At 40.1% G+C, this 20412-nt stretch overlaps 1 protein-coding gene across 1 annotated transcript in view; it reads left to right on the top strand.

Moving 5' to 3' along the window:
* TMEM2 (transmembrane protein 2) overlaps positions 1-20412 on the top strand; it is an 81967-nt gene that overhangs the window by 47189 nt on the left and 14366 nt on the right. The window contains exons 8-15 of the mRNA XM_019555165.1: positions 3162-3371; positions 3720-3925; positions 4437-4506; positions 7488-7616; positions 12988-13076; positions 17233-17364; positions 17917-17952; positions 18953-19108. Of these exons, the coding sequence (XP_019410710.1) occupies positions 3162-3371; positions 3720-3925; positions 4437-4506; positions 7488-7616; positions 12988-13076; positions 17233-17364; positions 17917-17952; positions 18953-19108 (1028 nt within the window). The remainder of the gene's footprint in view (positions 1-3161; positions 3372-3719; positions 3926-4436; positions 4507-7487; positions 7617-12987; positions 13077-17232; positions 17365-17916; positions 17953-18952; positions 19109-20412) is intronic.

Genomic DNA, 20412 nt, shown 5'->3' with positions numbered 1-20412 from the left:
CCAGCTGCAACATCGCATTTGTGGCTCGTATAGCACAGTTCACTTTAAGGCAGGACTGTCCAGCTTCAAAATGGCTGGGGGGGAGGGGGGTCACATACCCTATGGGTTGTACCATTGGGGGCTGCACAGAAAGGGACCACAGGGCCCCCCAGATTACATACTGTCCACACACACATGCAAGTGCTCCCCTTATTTTCCCACTGCATTGTACGCAGGTGGGCACCCCCCACCATGCTGCACTGTGGGCTTTCTTCATCCCACTGCACTGTGCGTGGGTGGGCAAGTGTTCCCCCACATAGCACTTCATGTCACTTCACCTTCTGTTACCTGCAGGCTCCTCTATGGCACTGCACTGCATAGGCGTTCCTGGGTGCTGGCTCCCTTGGTATTGCGGGCTGCAGCAGTCCCTAGACCCTGGCTGTTGCTGCAGGAGGGGCAGTGGCAGTTGGATAGGAGATTGGGGCTGCATGTTATTCCTCCCCTGCAACATCCTGCAGCCTGCTAATTGGACAGCCGTGCACTATGCAGATATTTTGAGAATTGGGTCCCTCTTAGGTGTCTCATGTTATGGAACCTAAAATCAGTGGTGATTTTATTAATTTACAGAAAATTAAAAATGGGTATTAAAGGGTTCTCTGTATACTACAGTTCTGAAGGGACTGCTGTTGATTTTTTTTTTTTAATATTTTTAATAGTTTGCATGGTTTCTGCTAATTATTTATTTGCTATAAATTATAAGAAGGCTTAATAGACAGGGAGCAGTATCAATGCATAGCTGAAACTTACTGTTTGTACTGGAATGCAAGTGCAAGGAGTGGTGAGATATTATTTGGGGCCCAGTTGATACTGAAGTTTTTGAAGCATTATCCTTTAAATGCAAATGTCATTGTTTCCTTTGGTCACAGTTTTGACCTCCCTTTTTAAAGTATTAGGGATTGATTTTTTAGTTCTATAGTGGTGGAACTAAGAAGGAAAGAATGATCTATTTCTCTCTTGTGCTATAGCTTTTGTTCTGCAGGAGGGATCTATAGGGGGTTTTAACTATTCTTTTATGTTTGTGATAATACTGTGGAAGAAGATTATTGACAAGCTATGAGCTTTACAGAACCTGTCCTTGAACTGGTGCAGTATCTCAGATAGAGTCAGTCAGTCAGTCAGATGTATGAAAGATAGACCATTTATTTTCTGTTCCAAGATATCACGGTTACTTGAATTGTATGAGCCTATGAATAACTGAGCAATTATTGCTAAACCTAACCTAGCATATGTTTTGTTAAGCCTAACAAACAGTTTTCAGCTTCTGCTATCTATGTTCAAGTAGTCATCACTAAAACTTGTTAATGTCTAGGCTCTGTAGGAACTTGTCTGATAACATTCCTCTACCAAGAGAGAGCAGTATAAAGGGTTTTATTATATATGGGGGTAAGTCACCTAATTTGTAGTTTTAGTGCTGCATTAGTACAGGTCTTCAACTTCTGTAAATCAAAAGACTACTTTTTACCAACTCTCAGCATTACACTGGCTGTACATGTATAAATATAAATTGAGTACCTTTAAAAAAAAAATCAAAGTGGTCAATCAGTGCAGATTAACTTGCCCAAATGAAACTGTTTGCGTTAAGCTATTCATATGTAGTAGCCTAATCTGTATACACTCAAAAGTAGTTAAGTTAATATCATAATGAGATGTTCATTTGTCTTATGATTTGCATCCTTAACCTCCCACAGTTGTAAGGCATCTCTTGCAGTTCGCTTGATCTCTTAACCAGATGAAAGAAAATACTTGGATTTGCCTAGTGGTTGTGTTCAACCCCATAAACTTAGACTGCATAATAGTGAGCTGCAAATTAGCTAGTTAGGCAGCTTTAATGACCAAGTACAGACAGTCAAAAAGGCTGAAGTGGTTACTGTAACCTTCGCAGGTTACTGTAAGGTGCGCTGATTGAACCAATTAAGCAAGTGAACAGATGTTCACTTTTGATTCTGGAAATACAGTCACATGCCTGCAGTGGCCCAAGCCAAAAGCCAGGGGTGCTAGAGCACACCTCTCTGCTTGGCTGGCACACATAGCTTGGGCTAAGGCTAGCCCACTCACCCTGTGAGGGGGTAGGGTTTGCAAGGAGGTGCAAAGCATCTTCAGAAGCTGGGGAACTGTGAGCTAATCTAAATCTGGGGGGATATAGGACGAGTTCAATAATCCAATTTAACCTAGCTAAGTCTGATACTACATCCATCCAGGTTTATTTTAAGCCAGTTTCAGCCATTTTGAAAGCAGTTTATGTGCACTGAACTCCTGTTGTATCACAGATTTGAACCAGTTTCTGATCACTTGTACCGGTTTATGTGTAATTTCTATTCCTTACCATAGTGCACAAATTACCTTCAGGATCATGTGTCTATATCTTCATGAAGTTGGAGAACCCATTCACATACTGAAGGTTACGAGAGGTGGTTTTTTTTCCCGGAATTGCATGGTGACCTCTTTGGAGAGTTCACTGTGTATTGAGCCTGAATGGTGGACATGTTTGAGTGCACTCGGTGAAAGCCACTTTGATACAAAAAATGATTCTCGTTCCTTTGTGCTTTGTATTGGTGGTGCTGAGGGGAACTGATTAATGAACTTTAAAAAAAAAATCTGTGGCACAAAGAATTGTTTGGAAAGTTTAGTAGTAGAAAATTCAGCTGAGACAAACTCATAGATAAACAGGAGCTGCAGGGATTCAAGTCCGTGTGTTGCTAAACTAGTTTAGATAAATTAATAAAACTACTGTATGTAGACAGGTCTGTGGAGGAGGAAATATCTTATATACTTGAATGCTCCATGGATGTATATAAAGAATGTTGTAACTCATGAGAATACCATTTAGGACTTGTTAAAAGCCTGCTGATAGGACGTAGCAATAAAACACTTGATGGCACTTTCTTTACTCTGGCAACATAGAGGTCTTGCTGCTGTCTGTGTATTTTATTTATGGAGGTAACCACTGTCTTGGAGATCTAATTCTACCCAGTATTATTACCTGGATATTGAGCGGAAATCCTCCCTTCCCTTAAACGCCCCCCCCCCCCAAGTTCAGTAAAGCTTGTGGCAGTCAAAAAAAAAAATCATGCAATTCATTCATGATTTGGATTAAAAGGATTTTCTTGCTTTATATTCTTTAGATTGTAAAGAATTTCACATCTCTTCATCTCTCTTATGTGGAAGTGAAACAAATGGGTCAGCAAGTGATTGGAAGGTATCCTGTCCACTTTCACCTCTGTGGGGACATAGATGAAAAAGGAGGTTATACCTTCAAGACTTATTTAGAAGGCCTCTCCATTCATCACTGCTTTTCCAGATGTGTGACTGTTCATGCAACTAATGGCTTATTGGTAGGTACTTTAGTAACAATCTCTGTTTTTCAGGGGGAGGGAGAATCATTAGAAAAAACAGTCAGTGCAGAAACACTTATTCCATTTTTTCAGAGTTTTAAATGTTTACAGTTAATGCACAAGTGTAAGCAGTGACAAGCCCTATTGTTCTGTTGAGCTTTTCAATTGTTGCAATTAGGCAACCTTTTTAATAATCATGGGGCATTTCTGGGAACAAATAAAACCTGACTTTTGACTTGGCTTTTACTGTGGATGCTGAAAATTCATTCTGCAGCTGCGCCAAGATGATAAAACTAAATGGCTCTTGTCAAATAAATCTCAGTAAATAATGAACTTGTATTTCTGCAGATAAAGGACACCATTGGCTATGATACACTAGGCCACTGTTTCTTTCTGGAGGATGGTATTGAACAGAGAAATATTCTGTTCCACAACCTTGGACTAGTAACCAAACCAGGCACTCTTCTTCCCACGGACAGGAATAGCAGTATGTGTACTGCCATTAGGGACAAAGTGTATGGAAATTATGTCCCCGTGCCAACCACAGACTGCATGTGAGTAGTTGGGAGGTGGGAGGGGGGATACCTGCAGTGCTTAAACTTTTAAAAAATTTCTTGGTGATCTGCAGTTAAGAATAGGCTAATGAGGATGAGAGCATGTGTAAGAACTAACATAATACTTTGGCATTAATTGATTCAGCAGACCTCAGGCTCTCCTTTTATTATTGTTCAAGGGCACCCAAACTATATGAAACTGTCACTTCAGCCCTAATAAATAGTATCTATCGCATTTCTTTGGCAAGAATCAAAAAGAGCATTTCAGTTATTACAAAAACATTTTCACTACATTAAATGTTTTAACTTACAAAGAAAACATCAGATTTTTTTTTTTTCAAATAAGAAACCATGAAGAAAGTTTTGTTTCCCTGAAAAGAAAAATTAGCCTGACTTGCTTTTCTGTGTGTACTTACTAACATTTCTTATATGAAACCTAAGAGCTTAGAGATTAGAGACTTGATATTTATAGCTTCTGAACTAATGTATTATTTCTGTATGATATATCCAGGGCTGTTTCAACCTTCTGGATTGCTCATCCCAACAATCACCTTATAAATAATGCAGCAGCCGGCTCACAGGTGAGGCAGGTGAACATAGTTTGACGCACAGTGTTCTTATTCAGATAAGCAAAGCATACCCTAGAAAAAAATGTATGCATTTAAGTATTTTTTCTTTTTTTTTCTTTTTAATGTAGATGTCTCTTTCCTTTTTGTATTTAGCAACACTGTGGTGTAAATGCAACATCTCTTTATTAAATGTGCCTTTAAAAGTTACTGAACATCTTTGTTTTAAAGAGAACAAAAGAGAATTCTTCATTTTTTATGAGTTATTAGTCTCTGTATTGGTGACGCTGTATAGTAAGTCAGTTACGAACAAGGCGTCCTGTAAGTACATCCATTAAGGCTTCACTGTTTTCTGTAGCTTGTATTTGTTAACATACTGTGTGGCTAGTGTTCTAAATTTAATTTGGTCATTTAATTCAGTCAAATAAAAAAACCCATCTTATTGTACTTAGCATTGTATGGCTGAGATGTTTTACTGGCTTAGCTCTGTGGTTAGTCTTTTCTCAGCATTTGAGAAGCAAAATGCCCTGACACATCCTGGAACGTAGAGTCCCCTTTGTTATTGAGTACAGAAAATAGGGAATAAGCAGATTCAGCTTAGACTTGTCTTACTTAGCAAAAAGCTGCTTCCTTTTAAATTATTTGAAACTATTCATGAGTAAGCTTGGTATGTGCCAGATAGCAGGGTTCAGTTCTACTTTTTCTGTTTCTGGTGTGGGCATTGGTTAAGAAGCTGAAACATGCCATGAGGTTGCATTTTTAAAAAGGTTGCTGTGGAGAGAATAGAGTAAAAGTTGGGAAAGGGAAAAGCTTCAGTAATCAAAGTGAATGCCTTCCCACATTTTATAGCACAAAGAAAGCATGGATTAATGCACAAGTAATTTTAAATATCAGGCAATCTGTAACAAAAGAAACCTTTTTTGGTTTTTGTTTTCTATTCCGTGTGCTTTTTGTGGGGAGGGAGGTAGAACTTTATGCAAAAAGATTGGGGCTTTGGAAAGATCTGCTTGAACTTAGCAAATCCAAAGCACTTATTCTTTTTTTCCACTCTGCACCTTCCCATGTATTGACCTTTTGCATAGTTCCTCTACCTGTTTTCAGTGCAGAAGCTTGAGTTACAGGAAACAGCTGTAGAAGTCTGGTGCCACCATTTGCCTGGTTTGCATTTGCAGTAAATTCTACTGAATGTCACTTCCTTGAATTATTGCAAATGCGTGTGTGGATGGAGTCAGGGCTTGTACGCTATTGAGAGTTTGGCTACTCCTAACTGAATCTGTATAATTAAAATGGAAAATGATTCCCCTAATTTGGATGTGATGTCATAAAATTGCTGTTATGGTGACCCTTTATTTCAGGTTCAGTAAGCAAAATTAGCTATGTTGGTGTAACTATGCCCCACTTTGTGGCTTTTTCTAGTTTAACTAGAGCAGTAAAAACCCTTTACTGATATAGCTATACCAGTAAGATTTTCCTAGTGCACAACAGACCTAACATGTTTTTATTTTGCTATGGTTATGCTTTTGGTCCATTTGTGGCTTTTGAAAATACCCTTTTCTCTCGCTTATGCTTTCTTTATGTGTACGCATGCTGTAGAATTTCCTTTGCTTAGCATGGTTTTTGAGCACCAAATGGTTTTGTTTTAAAATTACTTTTGCTCAGCAGGAACGTTCAACATAAACATTTTGGTATAAATAATTCTTAGTTAAACTTCCCATCTGCTGGTGGAATTGACCAAGCTGAAATACTTCCAATAGATCCCCTTGATAAGAAAGATGACACCTTTTAGAATTCATGGTATTTCTCAGGCTGTTAGGAAATGGATTTGTTCCTTCAGGGTGAAATTCTTGAATATCACAACTTCATGTACTGGAGATTTTTTTGAATTCATGAAAGCCATTCTTCTCCTTTTCTCTGGCTAACTGTAGAGTACTGTGCAAAAGCTCTATGGCCTTGATTTAAACCTTAGACATCCCCTGCCCTTTAGTGTTCCATATATGAAGGTTTTTCTTTGTAAGAGCACAGATTTCATAGTTGCACAATACTGGCATATTAGATACGATATAAAGTTAGCTGCTCTGCTGCAGTGAAGCTTCCAAACCCCCTATTCAGCTGCCCTCTCCATGGTTCTATCTTATATAGAGGTGCCATGGGAAGGGGCTTTTGCAGACCTCTACTAGCTCACAAAATTCACCTTTTTAAAAGCAGTTGCTTGGGGGGAAATTGGGGAGCTACGAAGATGAGTTGAAATGAATTAGTGCATAGTATTGGCATAGTGCTCTGAACTGGCTAGACTTCATTCTTTTCAAAGCCCTTGTGGCTCTCATGGCATTATCATTAACTCTTGATTTTCTGTTGTGATATGCAATCTTTAAAGTTGGTCTGTAACAACAAGAATGTGAGAGTGGGAGAGTTTTTTTTTTTTAAATATTTTATGGTAAGGAAAACTGAGCACTTAGAAATGCAACATAATGGAAATGCAAAATGTCACTTTCTTTAGCAGCTGACTTCAGATTTGAGCTTGTTCAAGCTTAGTAAACCTTTGTGGTTAAAATACCTTATTTTTTTCAGAATTCTTTCCATACAGGCCACACATGCCTTGTATTCAAAAGCTTGTCTAACTCTATCCCAGCTATTCAGTTGGTCCAACAAAAGGTATCACCCTAAGAAATCCTAACCCGTTGCACATTTTTTTCAGAGTAACAGTGCAATTAGTTTTGTAGTCAATAAGAAGCCCTCCCCACCCCCATTTTTAGTTCCACTGCAGGCAACTTTTTTCCCCCCCTATACCTTAGCTGACACTCATTTTGAAACTTATTCTGAAAAAATGCAGAGATATTGATTATGTTCTTATATTTTATATTGTTGATTGTAACTGATAAATTTATTAAAATGCAATTATTTTGTTACTGTATGTAAATATATCTGTGATGAAGTAAATGTGTTGGTCTAAGATGTAACGTGTTTTAAGTGACATTATTTTTCCCCTTTATTTACAGGATGCTGGAATATGGTATTTGTTCCACAAGAATTCTACAGGAGATTCTCATGGATTATATCTTGAAACCAAAGCAGAGCTAACACCACTGGGAATCTTCTATAACAACAGAGTTCACTCTAATTTTAAGGTAGTGTAATAGCTCATTGATAACTGGGTCTTAAAAATAACACTTCTAGCATTAAGAGCTGCAAGGTTAAAGGTAAAATCAGGATAACAAAGCAAGGCTACTAAAGGCTTGCTCTTCCCATTGTACTTGTACTGTCTAGGTACTATGGCATGCACCAGTGTAAAACGGTTCTAAATTTCCCTATAATGCCTGCCCCCAAAGTATTCAGTGTTCTTATAAAACTAAAGCAAAACAAAAATTTGTGAATACCACTGGCATTTCACATGATGCTCACAATGATTTCCTGTGGATATCTTTTAGTGCTTTGAAATGAATTGAGTCTTGAGACATCAAAGCATACCACGGAAGTAATGTGTGGTTCTGAACTGAAAGTTTTAGTTAGTAAACTTTGGATCATAGAAAATTAGGGTTGGACTAGATGACTTCCTGAGGTCCTTTCCAACCTCCTGCCCAAAGCAGGACCATCCCCAAGTAGATCATTCCAGCCGGGGCTTGTCAAGCTGGGCCCTAAAAACCTCCAAGGACGGAGATTCCACCACTTTTCTAGGTAACTTGTTCCAGTGCTTTATCACCCTCCTAATGAGAGAGTTTTTCCTAATATCCAACATAAACCTCCCTTACTGCAACTTGAGACTATTGCTCCTTGTTCTGTCATCTGTCACCACTGAGAAGAGTCTAACTCCACCCTCGTTAGAACCACCCTTCAAGTAATTTAAAGGCTGCTATCAGATTACTTCTCAGTCTTTTCTCTTCTCCAAACTAAAGAAACCCAGTTCCTTCAGCCTCTCCTCAGAAGTCATGTGCCCCAGCCCCTGAACCACTTTCATGGCTCTCCACTGGACTGTTTCCAACTTGTCCACATCCTTTCTATAGTGGGGAACCCAAGACTGGACCCACTACTCCAGATGTGGCCTCCGCAGTGCAGAATAGAGCGAATAATTACTTCCCACGATCTGCTGGCAACACTCCTACTAATGCAGCCCAGTATGCTATTAGCTGCCTTGGCCATAAGGGCACACTGCAGGCTCATATCCATCTTACTGTCCAGTGTAACCTCCAGGTCCTTTCCTGCAGAGCTGCTGCCTAACCAGTCAGTCCCCAGGCTCTAGCAGTGCATGGGATTCTTCTATCCTAAGTGCAAGACTTTGCACGTATTCTTGCTGAACCTCAGGAGATTCCTTTTGGTCCAGTCCTCCAGTTTGTCTAGGTCACTCTGAATCCTGCCCTACTCTCCATTGTACCTGCTACATCCCTCAGGTTGGTGTTATCCACAGACTTGCTGAGCGTGCAATCCATCCCATCTTCCAGATTGTTAATAAAGATACTGAACAAAACTGGCCCCAGGACTGACCCCTGGAGCATTCCACTTGATACCATCTGCCAGCTAGTCATTGAGCCATTGATTACTACCTGTTGAGCACAACAATCCAGCCAGCTTTCTATCCACCTTACAGTCCGTTCATCCAACTTCTACTTCCTCAGCTTGTAGGAATGCTGCGGGAGATGGTACCAAAAGCCTTTCTAAAGTCAAGGCAGACAGAACTCTTGGGCTGGAGACAATATCTTCAATTAGACCAGCTAAATAGTAGCAAAAACATGTCTTTACAAGCTTTCGGGTCCAAACACCATTAGTCGCGCAGAGGAGAATTCAAAGATTTCTAAAGCCAAGGTATATTACATTTGCCATTTTCCCCACATCCACAGAGCCAGTTATATCTTAGAGGTGTGCAAAGTGGGTCCTGTTCTATTCAGATTTGGCATGAATCGGGGACAGTGATTCTATATGTTTATTCAGAGCACTGTGCTTGATTCGATTCGGCCGAATCTGAAGATTCAATGCCGATTCAGAGAATCGGTGCTTTGAGCATAGACACAATTTAAAATGTTTTTTTCTACATACCTTGAGGTACCAGGTGTGGCTTGTGAACGCTGTGATGCTGGGGCAGATGGAGTGTCCCACAGGAGTGTGGGGCGGTGAACCCGGAAGTGGACCGGAAGTAATTCCAGTCCACTTCCAGGTCCTCTGGGGAGTGTGCAAGCCCTCTTCCCCTGCCCCAGTTCAGCGATCGGCTGTGGGGGACCCCAGGTGCTGCACGAGCCGGGGGGCACAGGGGGAATCCTCTGCATGCTCCCTGGTAGACCCAGAAGTGGACCGGAAGTGCTTCTGGTCTGCTGCTGAGTGTGCTGGGGAGCCCCCCCCGCCCCCTCCTCCAGTCCTCCTGTAGGACGCTTCATCTGCCCCGGCATCACAACATTCACAAGCTGCATGGTACCTTGAGGTATATAGAAAAAAACATTTAAAGTAGTGTCTATATCTGAATCTCCAAATCGATTTTGGAGGGTTTTAATTTGATTCAGAGAAATTAAAGGTTCCTTTCACTCTATTCTGATTCGGCGATTCAGCCACTGAATTGGGCCAAATTGATTCAGGGACCAAAGCTTCACACAGCCCTATTATCTCTTCATAGAAGGCAATTAGGTTGATCAGGCATGACTTGCCCTTAGTGAATCCATGCTGAAAGTTCCTAATCACCTTCTTCTTCTCCAAGTGCTTAGAAATGGATTCCTTGAGTACCTGCTCCATGATTTTTTCTGGGGACTGAGATGAGGCTGACTGGTCTATAATTCCCTGGATACTCTGCCTTCCCTTTCTTAAAGATGGGCACTATGTTTGCCCTTTTCCAGTCATCTGGGACCGCCCCCAATCTTCATGAGTTTTCAAAGATGATGGTCAACAGCTCTGAAATCACATCAACCAACTCCCTCAACACCCTCAGATGCATTGCATCCAGCACCATGATCTTGTACACGTCCAGCTCTTCTAAATAGTTCCTAACCTGTTCTCTCATCCACCTTGGGGATTCCTGGCCTGGCACTCCTCCTCCTCTGTTGCTAGTGCTCCATATCTGTTCTCCAGGCAAACCACTACACATGGGGATGACAGTGACTTCTTGCTGCCAAAAGATACAAACCTCCAGTTTCCACCTTCTTGGGAGTCTGTGCACTCTTCCTTTTCTAGCACCATCTCTGGTAGTCCTTCCTCCACAGTCTTAGAGGTTTCTTCCAGCATGTAATTGATTCCTCATAGTGGAGGATGCTTCAGAGCCTTGATACCTCCTCTTATAGCTCTCTTGCCTTCTCCCTGAGGGACACCACCAGAAGACACCACTCACATTTCAGGCACTCCCCCACCTGGCTAACACTGGAAGGAATCTGCAAGCCTCAGTCTGCGCAGCACCAAACCAGGACTTGGGTGGAAGCCTCAGTGGTGTGTGGTCCTGCCTGGACAGACACCTCATAGGTGGAAGCAGAGAAAGAGCTGGAAGTGACTGTGGCTCTGAGTTTGTGATGTCCTCCAGCCATGTCTCTGGGTCTTCTAATCTGCTGCTTCTCACTTCGTGCCTTTCTTTCCAAGCATACCTTCCCTAGCAAACTTCTCTGTAGCTGGCCTGTTTGCTTTTCCTTGATCTAAAGGGTTCCCTTTTCTGTGCTACTTCTTTCCCCTCAGCAAGCTTACAGTGGAGGAATGTGAGAGAGTTTTGAAGCAAACTCCCCCTCTCTCTGGTCTTTAGTTAAACAAGGGGCTTGTTTGGCAACGAGGTGTTGTTTTAGGGTCGTTTATGCACAATAAACTTGAATTATTTCTTTATAGTGACTCAATATTTGATTTGAAAAGACAGTACATCAGTCAGTCTCTATCATCAGAGTTCTTTTATTCTAGTTTGTACTAATATAGGAATTCTGATGCACTGAAAACCCTTCCAATATATTTTCTCAAAGAAAGCTTGCAAATTTTAAGCAGGCTGTCCTGTTTTCTGTAATCGGTGCTTATAAAATCACTGGGTGTTTTTGTCCATTTTAGCCTAAAGATGGCCTAGTAAGAGTTCTCTAAGTCTTGAAATAGATGTCACCAAATGAACCAGATCAGCTCTCCTGGGATGCATCCCAGCACAGCTGACTCTTTTTCTATTGGGTGAAACTCACTTTGCCTGTTGTCCCACCCATTGATCTTTCAGGACAATGGGCACAATGTTCCCACTTCCAGAGACATGCCATGGAGATTGCCAAGGGCCTGCCTCTGGAAGTGGGGAAAGCAGGGCAAGCATTTCTAGGGTTTGGGGGGGCCCCAGTCCTGTGCAGGAGTTCCCAGGGTGTGGAGTTGCTGAGTATCCTAGGCCCTGGGAGTGCCTGCGTGGAGCAGCAAAAAAGTATGGGCAGCTCTGGGTGTCCATGTTCTCCTACCATAAAATAAATGGATATCAGCCACAATAAAGCAAGACAATTTATCACTACCTTGTGTCACAGCTATATTATGATATGACATAAAGTATAGATGTCTATTTTCTGTCACTTTGTGCTGCCACTTTTTTTACAGTGGTACAAAGATGACCAAAAGCAATGTGTGTTTCCACCCTGATGGTCAAGTCTGCACCCTAAATTTGACATGTTTTGATCTGGGTTATGAGGCTTTGAGTTTTAATTGGTTGTGTTTCACTTTACTTTGCCATAGTAAATGTTACTGTCCAAAATACCTCTAGTACTGTCACAGCAGAGAAGCACAACTCTTACAGGACATGTATTAGAGATTTCTATTTGGGAATTAAGGGCCATTTATGGAGAAATTTGTATCAAATTCAAAATCTAAATTACATTGTATTAGAGATGCTTAAGCCCAAGGAAATAGTTCCTTTTTAAAGATTTTAAACTTGGTCAAAGAGAGATCCAAGTATTTGAGCTTTTTTATATGTAATTAAATAATTAATTAAATTGGAAAATAGATTACAGCAAAAAACTAATATTAATATCTTCAGTGCTAAGAGTCACCAAAAGTATCTATGTAACAATATTCACATTGGATTGTGGCAGTGACATTTTCAGCTCCCGTATATTAAATTGTTAGGAAGATATACATTTCATAATGGCTTATTAGATTTTCCAGTTGTTAAGCTCGTTGCATATTTAGCCAGTGGTCACCTTTACTACCAAAGTTAATTGAGACTTAAGCATTAAAAAAAATGGCAGTAACATCCATCATTCTCTCCAACACTGGTACACACAAGAATATTTTCAGTTTGCAGCATTTTTTTAATACAGGAAATGCATCCAAAATCTCAACAAATGTTTGTCAGGACATTTGACTAAAATGATTTCTAAACTATATTATTTTCATGATTTTTTTTTTTAGGCCTGTGAAAGCCACAAAGACTATTAAAACTGATTTTTCTTAGGCTGTTACTCTTCTGCCTTAAAAAAAAAATATATCAACTCATAACAATTTTAGAATTTCATTTCAGGTTTATTTTGACAGGTAATTAGTTGAAGGGGTTGGGGCTCTATAATGTAATCACTTTCCTCTTTTTGCTCATTTCAGGGTGGATTAATGATTGATAAAGGTGTCAAAATCACCAATGCCAGTGCCGAGGATCCAAGGGAATACCTTTGTTTGGATAACAATGCAAGGTAGAAAAAATCCTTTCCCAAATGTATGGTAAAATATCTAAATTCTGAGAATGTTCAGAGCTTAATAATATTAAGGAAAGGGCCTAGTTGTAATTTTCTTTTATTTATAGTGATTGCAACCTGGAGAATATAGAAAATAATGGTTCTTCATACTTGTCTATGCGTGTGTTCTGGGATCAGTGGAGCATGCTGTGTGTTCTAGCAGTTTTCTGTCCTTCATAGACTTATAGAGAAATAGGGCCAGTCAGGACCCCCCGAGATCATCTAGTCCAACCCCTTACCTGAGATGGGATCTTCCTTATCCAAACCATCCTATACAAATCCATTGTCTAATCTCTTAGCAAAATTACATAGTCAATACAAGATAAAAAACCCCTAACCTGTCATAGGTAAAGTGGGGCCACCACAGCAAACATTGCCCTGCTGCAGAAAAAAAAGGTTAAGATTACAGACTCAGGAGCTCCCAGGCAGAGGACCACATCCCCATGATAGAGGAAGGCAAAATCTTCCACAGTACATACCAATCTGCTCATGGGTGAAATTCCTTCCTGATACCAAATCGGGTGATCAATGTAACCCTGAATGGAGGGGCAAGACCCTCAAGCCAGCATCCTCTAGCTCTAAGTCTCAGCAGGAACACTGGTACGCTCCAGTCAAAATCCCCAGCCTTGGCTGCAGCCAACACCCAATGCCTCTGAGGAAGGCTTAAGAAAATCCTAACACATGTAGCACCAGGCAAGGCAGGAAGAATTCCCTCCTGAGCCCCTGCAGGAACCAGCAAAGCCCAGAAACATGGGGGACACCCACAGTAAAACATAGGCATAGCTATACCTATATCATTCCCAACCAGTGGATATCCAGCCTCTTCTTGAACACCTCCAGTGATAAGGAGTCCACAGCCTTCCTAGGCAGTCTATTCCAGTGCCTCACTGTTCTAACAGTGAAGAAGTTTTTCCTGATACCCAATATAAATCTCCTTTGCTACAACTTCAACCCATTGCTCCATGTCCTCTCTGTAGCAAGAAAGAAAGTGTTCTCTCTCTCTCTCTTCTTTATGGCAAGCCTTTGAAGACTGCTACCATGTCCTGTCTTAAGTACCTTTTCTGCAAGCTGAACATGCCCAGCTCCTTTAGCCCTTTATTATTCTTGTTACCCACCTCTAGACTCTCTCCAATTTCTTTATGTCCTTCTTACAATATGGAGCCTGGAACTGCACACGCTTCTCTAGATGAAGCCTAACCAGTGCCAAGTAGAGAGGTACTATTACCTCCTGTGTCTTTGATCTAATGTTTCTGTTGATGCATCCCAAAAGCATATTTGCCTTTTATGTGCAGCTGCATTATGATGCAGACTCATTGAGTCTGTAATCTATCAAGACTCCAAGATCCTTCATAATAGTGCTGCCATCCAACCAGATATTATCCACTTTGTATCTGTATTTTTGATTACTCTTCCTGAAGTGTAGCACCTTGCATTTGTCAGCATTGAACTTAATCCTCTTAGCATCAGTCTAGCTTTCCAGTCTGTCAGGAGCCTTCTGAATTGCACTCCCATCCCCCCAGCATGTTCACAATCCTTCCCTTTCTGTACATTTGTCTTGTACTGGCTTTCTCACCCAGAAGCAATCACTTTTTCATCATAATTTACCATCGCTGCAACAATATTATTTTAGTTCAATTACATTTTGAAAGTATCTTTTGATTTGCTAGACTTTCAGTGTTCTGTACCTAGCAGGAAAGACTTTAAAAGGCACATAGTGCTAGGAAATGCTGAACTGAAATCACAGCTTCATGAAAGCTGATCCTTTGAGTTGCCTTTTGAGCCTTTGAAACTCTTGTTTTAGTCTGCTGGTGGGGTGTGTGCACGTGAGTGCATGCACACCCACACACACTTTAGCAGTATAACTTAAAGACAAGAAAAATTCTGAGGTGTGTTTTTGGGGAGGAGGTGTTGGTATTTGCTGAAGTAGGTTGCCACTTGAACGAGAAGTGGATAGAACCGGGCTGAAAATGCACAATCACTTATTTTGAAGGACAGGATAGTTGTCCCGTAAAAACAAAGTCGGTTGGATATCAGATGGTAGACGGAAAATTTAAGTGCTTACAACCACCAGTATTGTCTCTTAGTTAAATCACCCCTGCCACCATTAGTTGAAGCACCCCTGCCACTATTTTTCGGCATGAGGACACTAATACACATGATGCTTTGAGTGCTTTAATTTGAATGGCTTTCAGAGCTGCTCTAATTAAAGCACCCACCTCCGCTCCATGGCTGCCTCCCTCACTCCTGGAGCACTCGTATAAACACTCAGAGTGACTGAAATGGAGCATGGCCACACCAGAACCTCTGAGATTTTTTTTTTAACTGTGTAAGAAAGATTTGGTAGTAAGACATAAAGTCCTAGTGGATTTAAAACATAATTTATTTAGAATAAATTCCTTAAAAGAGTTTGAAGGATCTTAAATATTATCAGTAACTGGAGTCAGGATGCATGCTGTGGGAGCAAGAGAGCTTGGAAGGGTACTAGGAGAAGGATGGTGGCAGAATGATCTTATGTCCAAGGAGGCTGGTGGAGGTGGGGGAATTGACATTTATAAGATGAGCACTTGTTGCTGAAGCAAAAAGAACAAAGGTCTGGGAACCACTTTCTAGTAAGATATGTCTAATGGTGTCAGGATCAATAGTAGCAAGAGGATAGTTATTGAAGATTAGATGAGGATCACAATGCTTCAGGCTACATAGATACAGCTGAGGAAAACCATACTGGTAGACAGTGTTCTTCCTGTTTAACGTATAGTATGCTAGGAACTATTGCATGTTGGTACAAAAAACCTAATAATCATCAGCTATCAAGTAAAAGTGTGTCTTATAGAGCTTTGAGGAAATAGCATTTAACATCATACATTTGTCATCATACAGACAGAAACTTGAAATAATAAGTACTTGTCTGATTTATTTATTAATTTAAAATATTTTGATTGTTGCTTGTGGAATCCATTACATTTCTTTGATCAACAAGACCATACCTATATTACACAGTTTATAACTTGTGTAGGGCTGTGCAAACTCTTGCTGAAAGAACTTACCATATCATATAAATATTTGATAATTTTAAATACTGTTGGTAAAACGAGAACAAGATTTTTATTGCGTCATTCAGTGGAAAGTCTTTCTAACTTACTTAAAGTTAATTTTTAATATGCTATAATAATTTTCCCAGGTAGGGTGGGAGGAAAATATTTACAAAGCTTTTTAGGCAATCTTCATACAGTTCTGTTGTCTGGTTGTCTGATCTGATGCTTATTAGCCATAGTTTGTGTATCTGACTGGCAGGCTGTCCATAGCTCTTGAAATATACCTTAAGCTTTCATGAAATCTCCATCTGGCTGCTTCCACCAGTCTGACCAGCAGTTTCGTCCATCTTCCTTGTTTCTCTAATCTTCTGGGTCAGAGTTTATCTGTGTTGCTCCCACGGACCAAAAAAGTTTCCAGCCACCATTCCATAAGAGACTGGCTTGGTTGCAAACTGTGGAGCACAGATTTGAGTTGTGGAGAAACACGTCAGTTCTGCTCAGATAAAGAATACTCTGTGAAACCAATCTCGCTTGAGAGATCCAAGATGGAGCAGTCATTAGCCAGTCTTCTAGCTGTCTGTTTGCAGTAGCAAAAATGGCCTTGCATGCTCTCCCAAGGACAGCTGTCATCTTTTCTCTCCCTCCAAACCCTGAATTAATGCTGCAAGGGTTAAGGAAGGAATAAAAGACATGAAGAAAGGTTTGTGAAGAATGGTGAGGGGTGAAAAATTAGGTGTGTGAGGGGTGTAAAATTATCAAATATTTGTGTGCTATTCCCTCATGGCAGATGTCTGTGCTCCCCTGTTTTTGTGCTTCCCAAGAGATGGTGGTCAGATTCCTAGAGAAGCTGTGGTATGAAAATGAAGAATTGTAGATGCACTTGGTGAAGTTGCAATTCTGGTTTCCATCATCTTTTGGCTTGACTCTGCTTTCCTTTTGTGTTAGACGCAGCAGAATGTTTTTGCCTCTGAAGAGTACAAGTGTTTATGTCTTGATATATACTACAGCACTGTATATGTGTTCCTATACACGGAGCCAATTCAGATATTTTCATTTCAAGCCTTGTTTTTCCTCTTTCCAAGGTTTCGACCTCATCAAAACACAGACCCTGAGAAGCCGCGAGTTGCTGCTCTGATTGACAGATTAATCGCTTTTAAAAACAACGATCATGGGGCTTGGGTCAGAGGAGGGGATATCCTCATTCAGAACTCTGGGTAGGTGTCCAAAAGATACTTCTGCCTCCTGTAAGACATCCTCCTGGACAAGGGTGTAAAAGCCTGGAGAATTAAGTAAAAATATGCATTGTGAAATTTATAAAAATGCCTTAAGATGGGGTCATGAGAGAATATCCATGCTAAACTATGGGGACTTTAAGTGTCTCATTCCACTAAGTGGAATCAAATGAAGCTCTCAGGATTGCATGGAAAGACAAATAATGGTTTAGAGTTGCATAATGAAAACAGTTAACTCAAAGTTAATTGAAATCATAGGGAATACTTACATAATTTTGAGTGTAAGATATTTGAAGCTTCTCTGAAACTATCATATTGTCACTTTAAAAATATGTAAAAATGATTTTACAGCTTTTAAGACATGTAGTATCTGTAAGTATAATAGCTATCAATTAAATTATCTAAGTTTTTCTTTCCATTTCTTCAATATCTGTTCATTTTGAAGTCAATCTGTTTCATCCCTTTGAGAAAATAATATCATTTTTCTTATAAATGGTTTGAAGTTTTCTTTGCTAAAATTATTTTCTTTTGTAGGTTTTCTGACAATGGAATAGGTTTAACATTTGCTAGGTGAGTACCTCTTTTAAGGACAAAACGTGGAAAAAGCTTAATATAGTTTTGCTTATCTAGAAATTTTGAAAATGTGTGTAAAATCATGGGAAGTCGGTGTGTTTCTAAGGCTGTGATATCATGGCACTTTTATATTTCCATTGTTTTTTAACGGCAAGAGAATTGGAAGTGGACTGTATCTTTGCTTTTAGTCCTTGGTCAAAAATTAATACTTTGGTACAGGGATGTCCATTTCCCAAAAGGCCAGGGCCACACAGCCCTGAGCTGTACCAGAAGGGTCTTATCAGGGCAAGCCACTGCCAGATGCCATATGGAGGCTGCCCCCCCTCCTCCACAAGACTGCTGCATTGCCATCCACATGGATGCCCCCTCCCACAGCTGCACCACATGCTCACGTGGCACCGGTCTCACCCTCAGCTTGCCAAGACAAGCTGCACTGCACTGCCATACCCCCTTAGGTTGAACAGAAAGCAGAAGCTGAAGGAGGAAGAGGAAGCCTGGAGACTCCATCTGTTGTTTCAGCCAGGGCAATGGGTGGAACAGGCAAGAGCCTGGGGGCTGCAGCTTAATCCCTTTGATGCATCAAACCGTGATGGTGGAGTGTTAAGTGGCATCAGTGGTTCACTAGACCGATTTGCAGTGTTAATGTTAACCCTTAGAAGTTTATGTATTGAACATATATGTTCTTGAAGGATGACTGAAGTACTGAAATGAGAACATCCAAATACTCATCTGCGTGTGTGTGTGTGTGTATGCAGGTGTCTACATTACATCACTTAACTGTCATGTTTAAAGGCTAAGATTTTATTTTTTTTAAATCAAAGATTAAATAGACTGCTTCATTTATTATAATGTACTTTTACCAAAAAAAACCTCAACTTGTTTTGATTCAGTTAACAGTAAAAAAAAAAAAATATTACAGACGGTAGCATCTTGTTGAATGTAAAATGTTTATAACTTTCTGCTGCAGTAGAGGTAAACTTTGATTTGCTTTTTATAGTGATGGAAGTTTTCCAAGTGACGAAGGTTCCAGCCAGGAAGTATCAGAATCTCTTTTTATTGGCGAGAGCAAGAACTATGGCATCCAGGGTGGCCAAAACAAATACTGGGGAACTGGAGGAACAGACAATAAAAATCGCACCCTGCCTAGAAATCGGTAAGTGTTTCAGCAGGCAAAACAGAGATGCTTTTTCAAAAATGTACCCTTCTTGCCTAATGGAATAGCAGCAAAAATTTGAAAATTAAAGTATCCACTTTCTATGTGATGCAATGTTAATGTTGAACATACCAGAGGGGAAACAAATTGGCTTGGGGGCTTAATAACAGGATATACTATCTTTCAGTCCATTCCAGCATTTGAATCTGGCCAAGAAAAGCATTGACCAGACATTATTATAGTTAGATTACTACATTCAGGTCTATTTGTTATTAGTTTGGAATTCTCAGCCTTATTCTTGATGACCAAGTACTTACCTCACAAAAATTAACACTGTTGGCATTGACTTGCATCCTGTAGTCCTCTGTTTATTCCATCTCCTTCTAAGAATAAGCAGTTCTCAGTTTCTGGACTATGAAATTAACCCATTCTTAAGACATTACATTCCTTTGCACATTTAAAAGAAAGGTAGCCATTATTTACATTAGGACTACTCTACTAATTTATTGTCACCTTGCACAGTGCAGAAATGTTTCTCTATGTGATTTATATAGAAACTCATTTCTAATGCTGTCATCTGCCTGCAAACTGCAGGGAGAGAGAGAAACAAGGAACCTATTTCCTAATAATGGGTGTCTCTTTATTTTGGGTGTCATCTTTATTTCTTGAGACGATAAACTGATCTATGCATAAACAATTGGTTCTTCTATTTTGTTCTTTATGTATTGTGGGAGGTGAAAGATCTCAAATGGTGGTTGATGGACCTTTTTAATACAAGGAGTGGCTTAGGTCATTCTTTTCCTGATAAATCTTTGTTAGTTGATAAGCAACAACAATATAACACTTTGGCTATACCAGAAACTGAAATACTAATGATACATTAGTGTTAAAAATTTGTTATTGATCTAGTAACAAAAAGGAATTTTAATCAGTTCAGCAGTTGATTTCTGTACAGTCTAGAAACTGTCTGGCATGCTGAATTGTGCCTGTTTAAGTCTGTTTCCAGTCTAGTACCTTGAATTGCTATGAGTAACAATTGCTGATGTCCTATGACCCTATCAGTTGTAAAACAATTGGGTGTGGTGGAGAGGAAGGAAGAGTCTATGGCTATGGGAACTGGGATGCCAGGTGGGAATTAATAATGGCAACCAGTCCAACTTGATTTTCCTTTTATATAGGAACCTTCTCCACTTCTTTCAGTGGTCTGCTTAAGACTTATTACCCACTGCCAGATCCCACCCTCGTTTCACAAAAGTAGGAGAGATTTGGTTTAGAGTTCTCTGCAAATCTAAGCATGTGCAGTG

This window comes from Crocodylus porosus, unplaced genomic scaffold, assembly GCF_001723895.1.
Source record: "Crocodylus porosus isolate Cpor-Errol unplaced genomic scaffold, CroPor_comp1, whole genome shotgun sequence".
Taxonomy (NCBI): Eukaryota; Metazoa; Chordata; order Crocodylia; family Crocodylidae; genus Crocodylus; species Crocodylus porosus.
The sequence above is the reverse complement of the archived record's forward strand: the minus strand, read 5'-3'. Positions and strand labels throughout refer to the sequence as shown.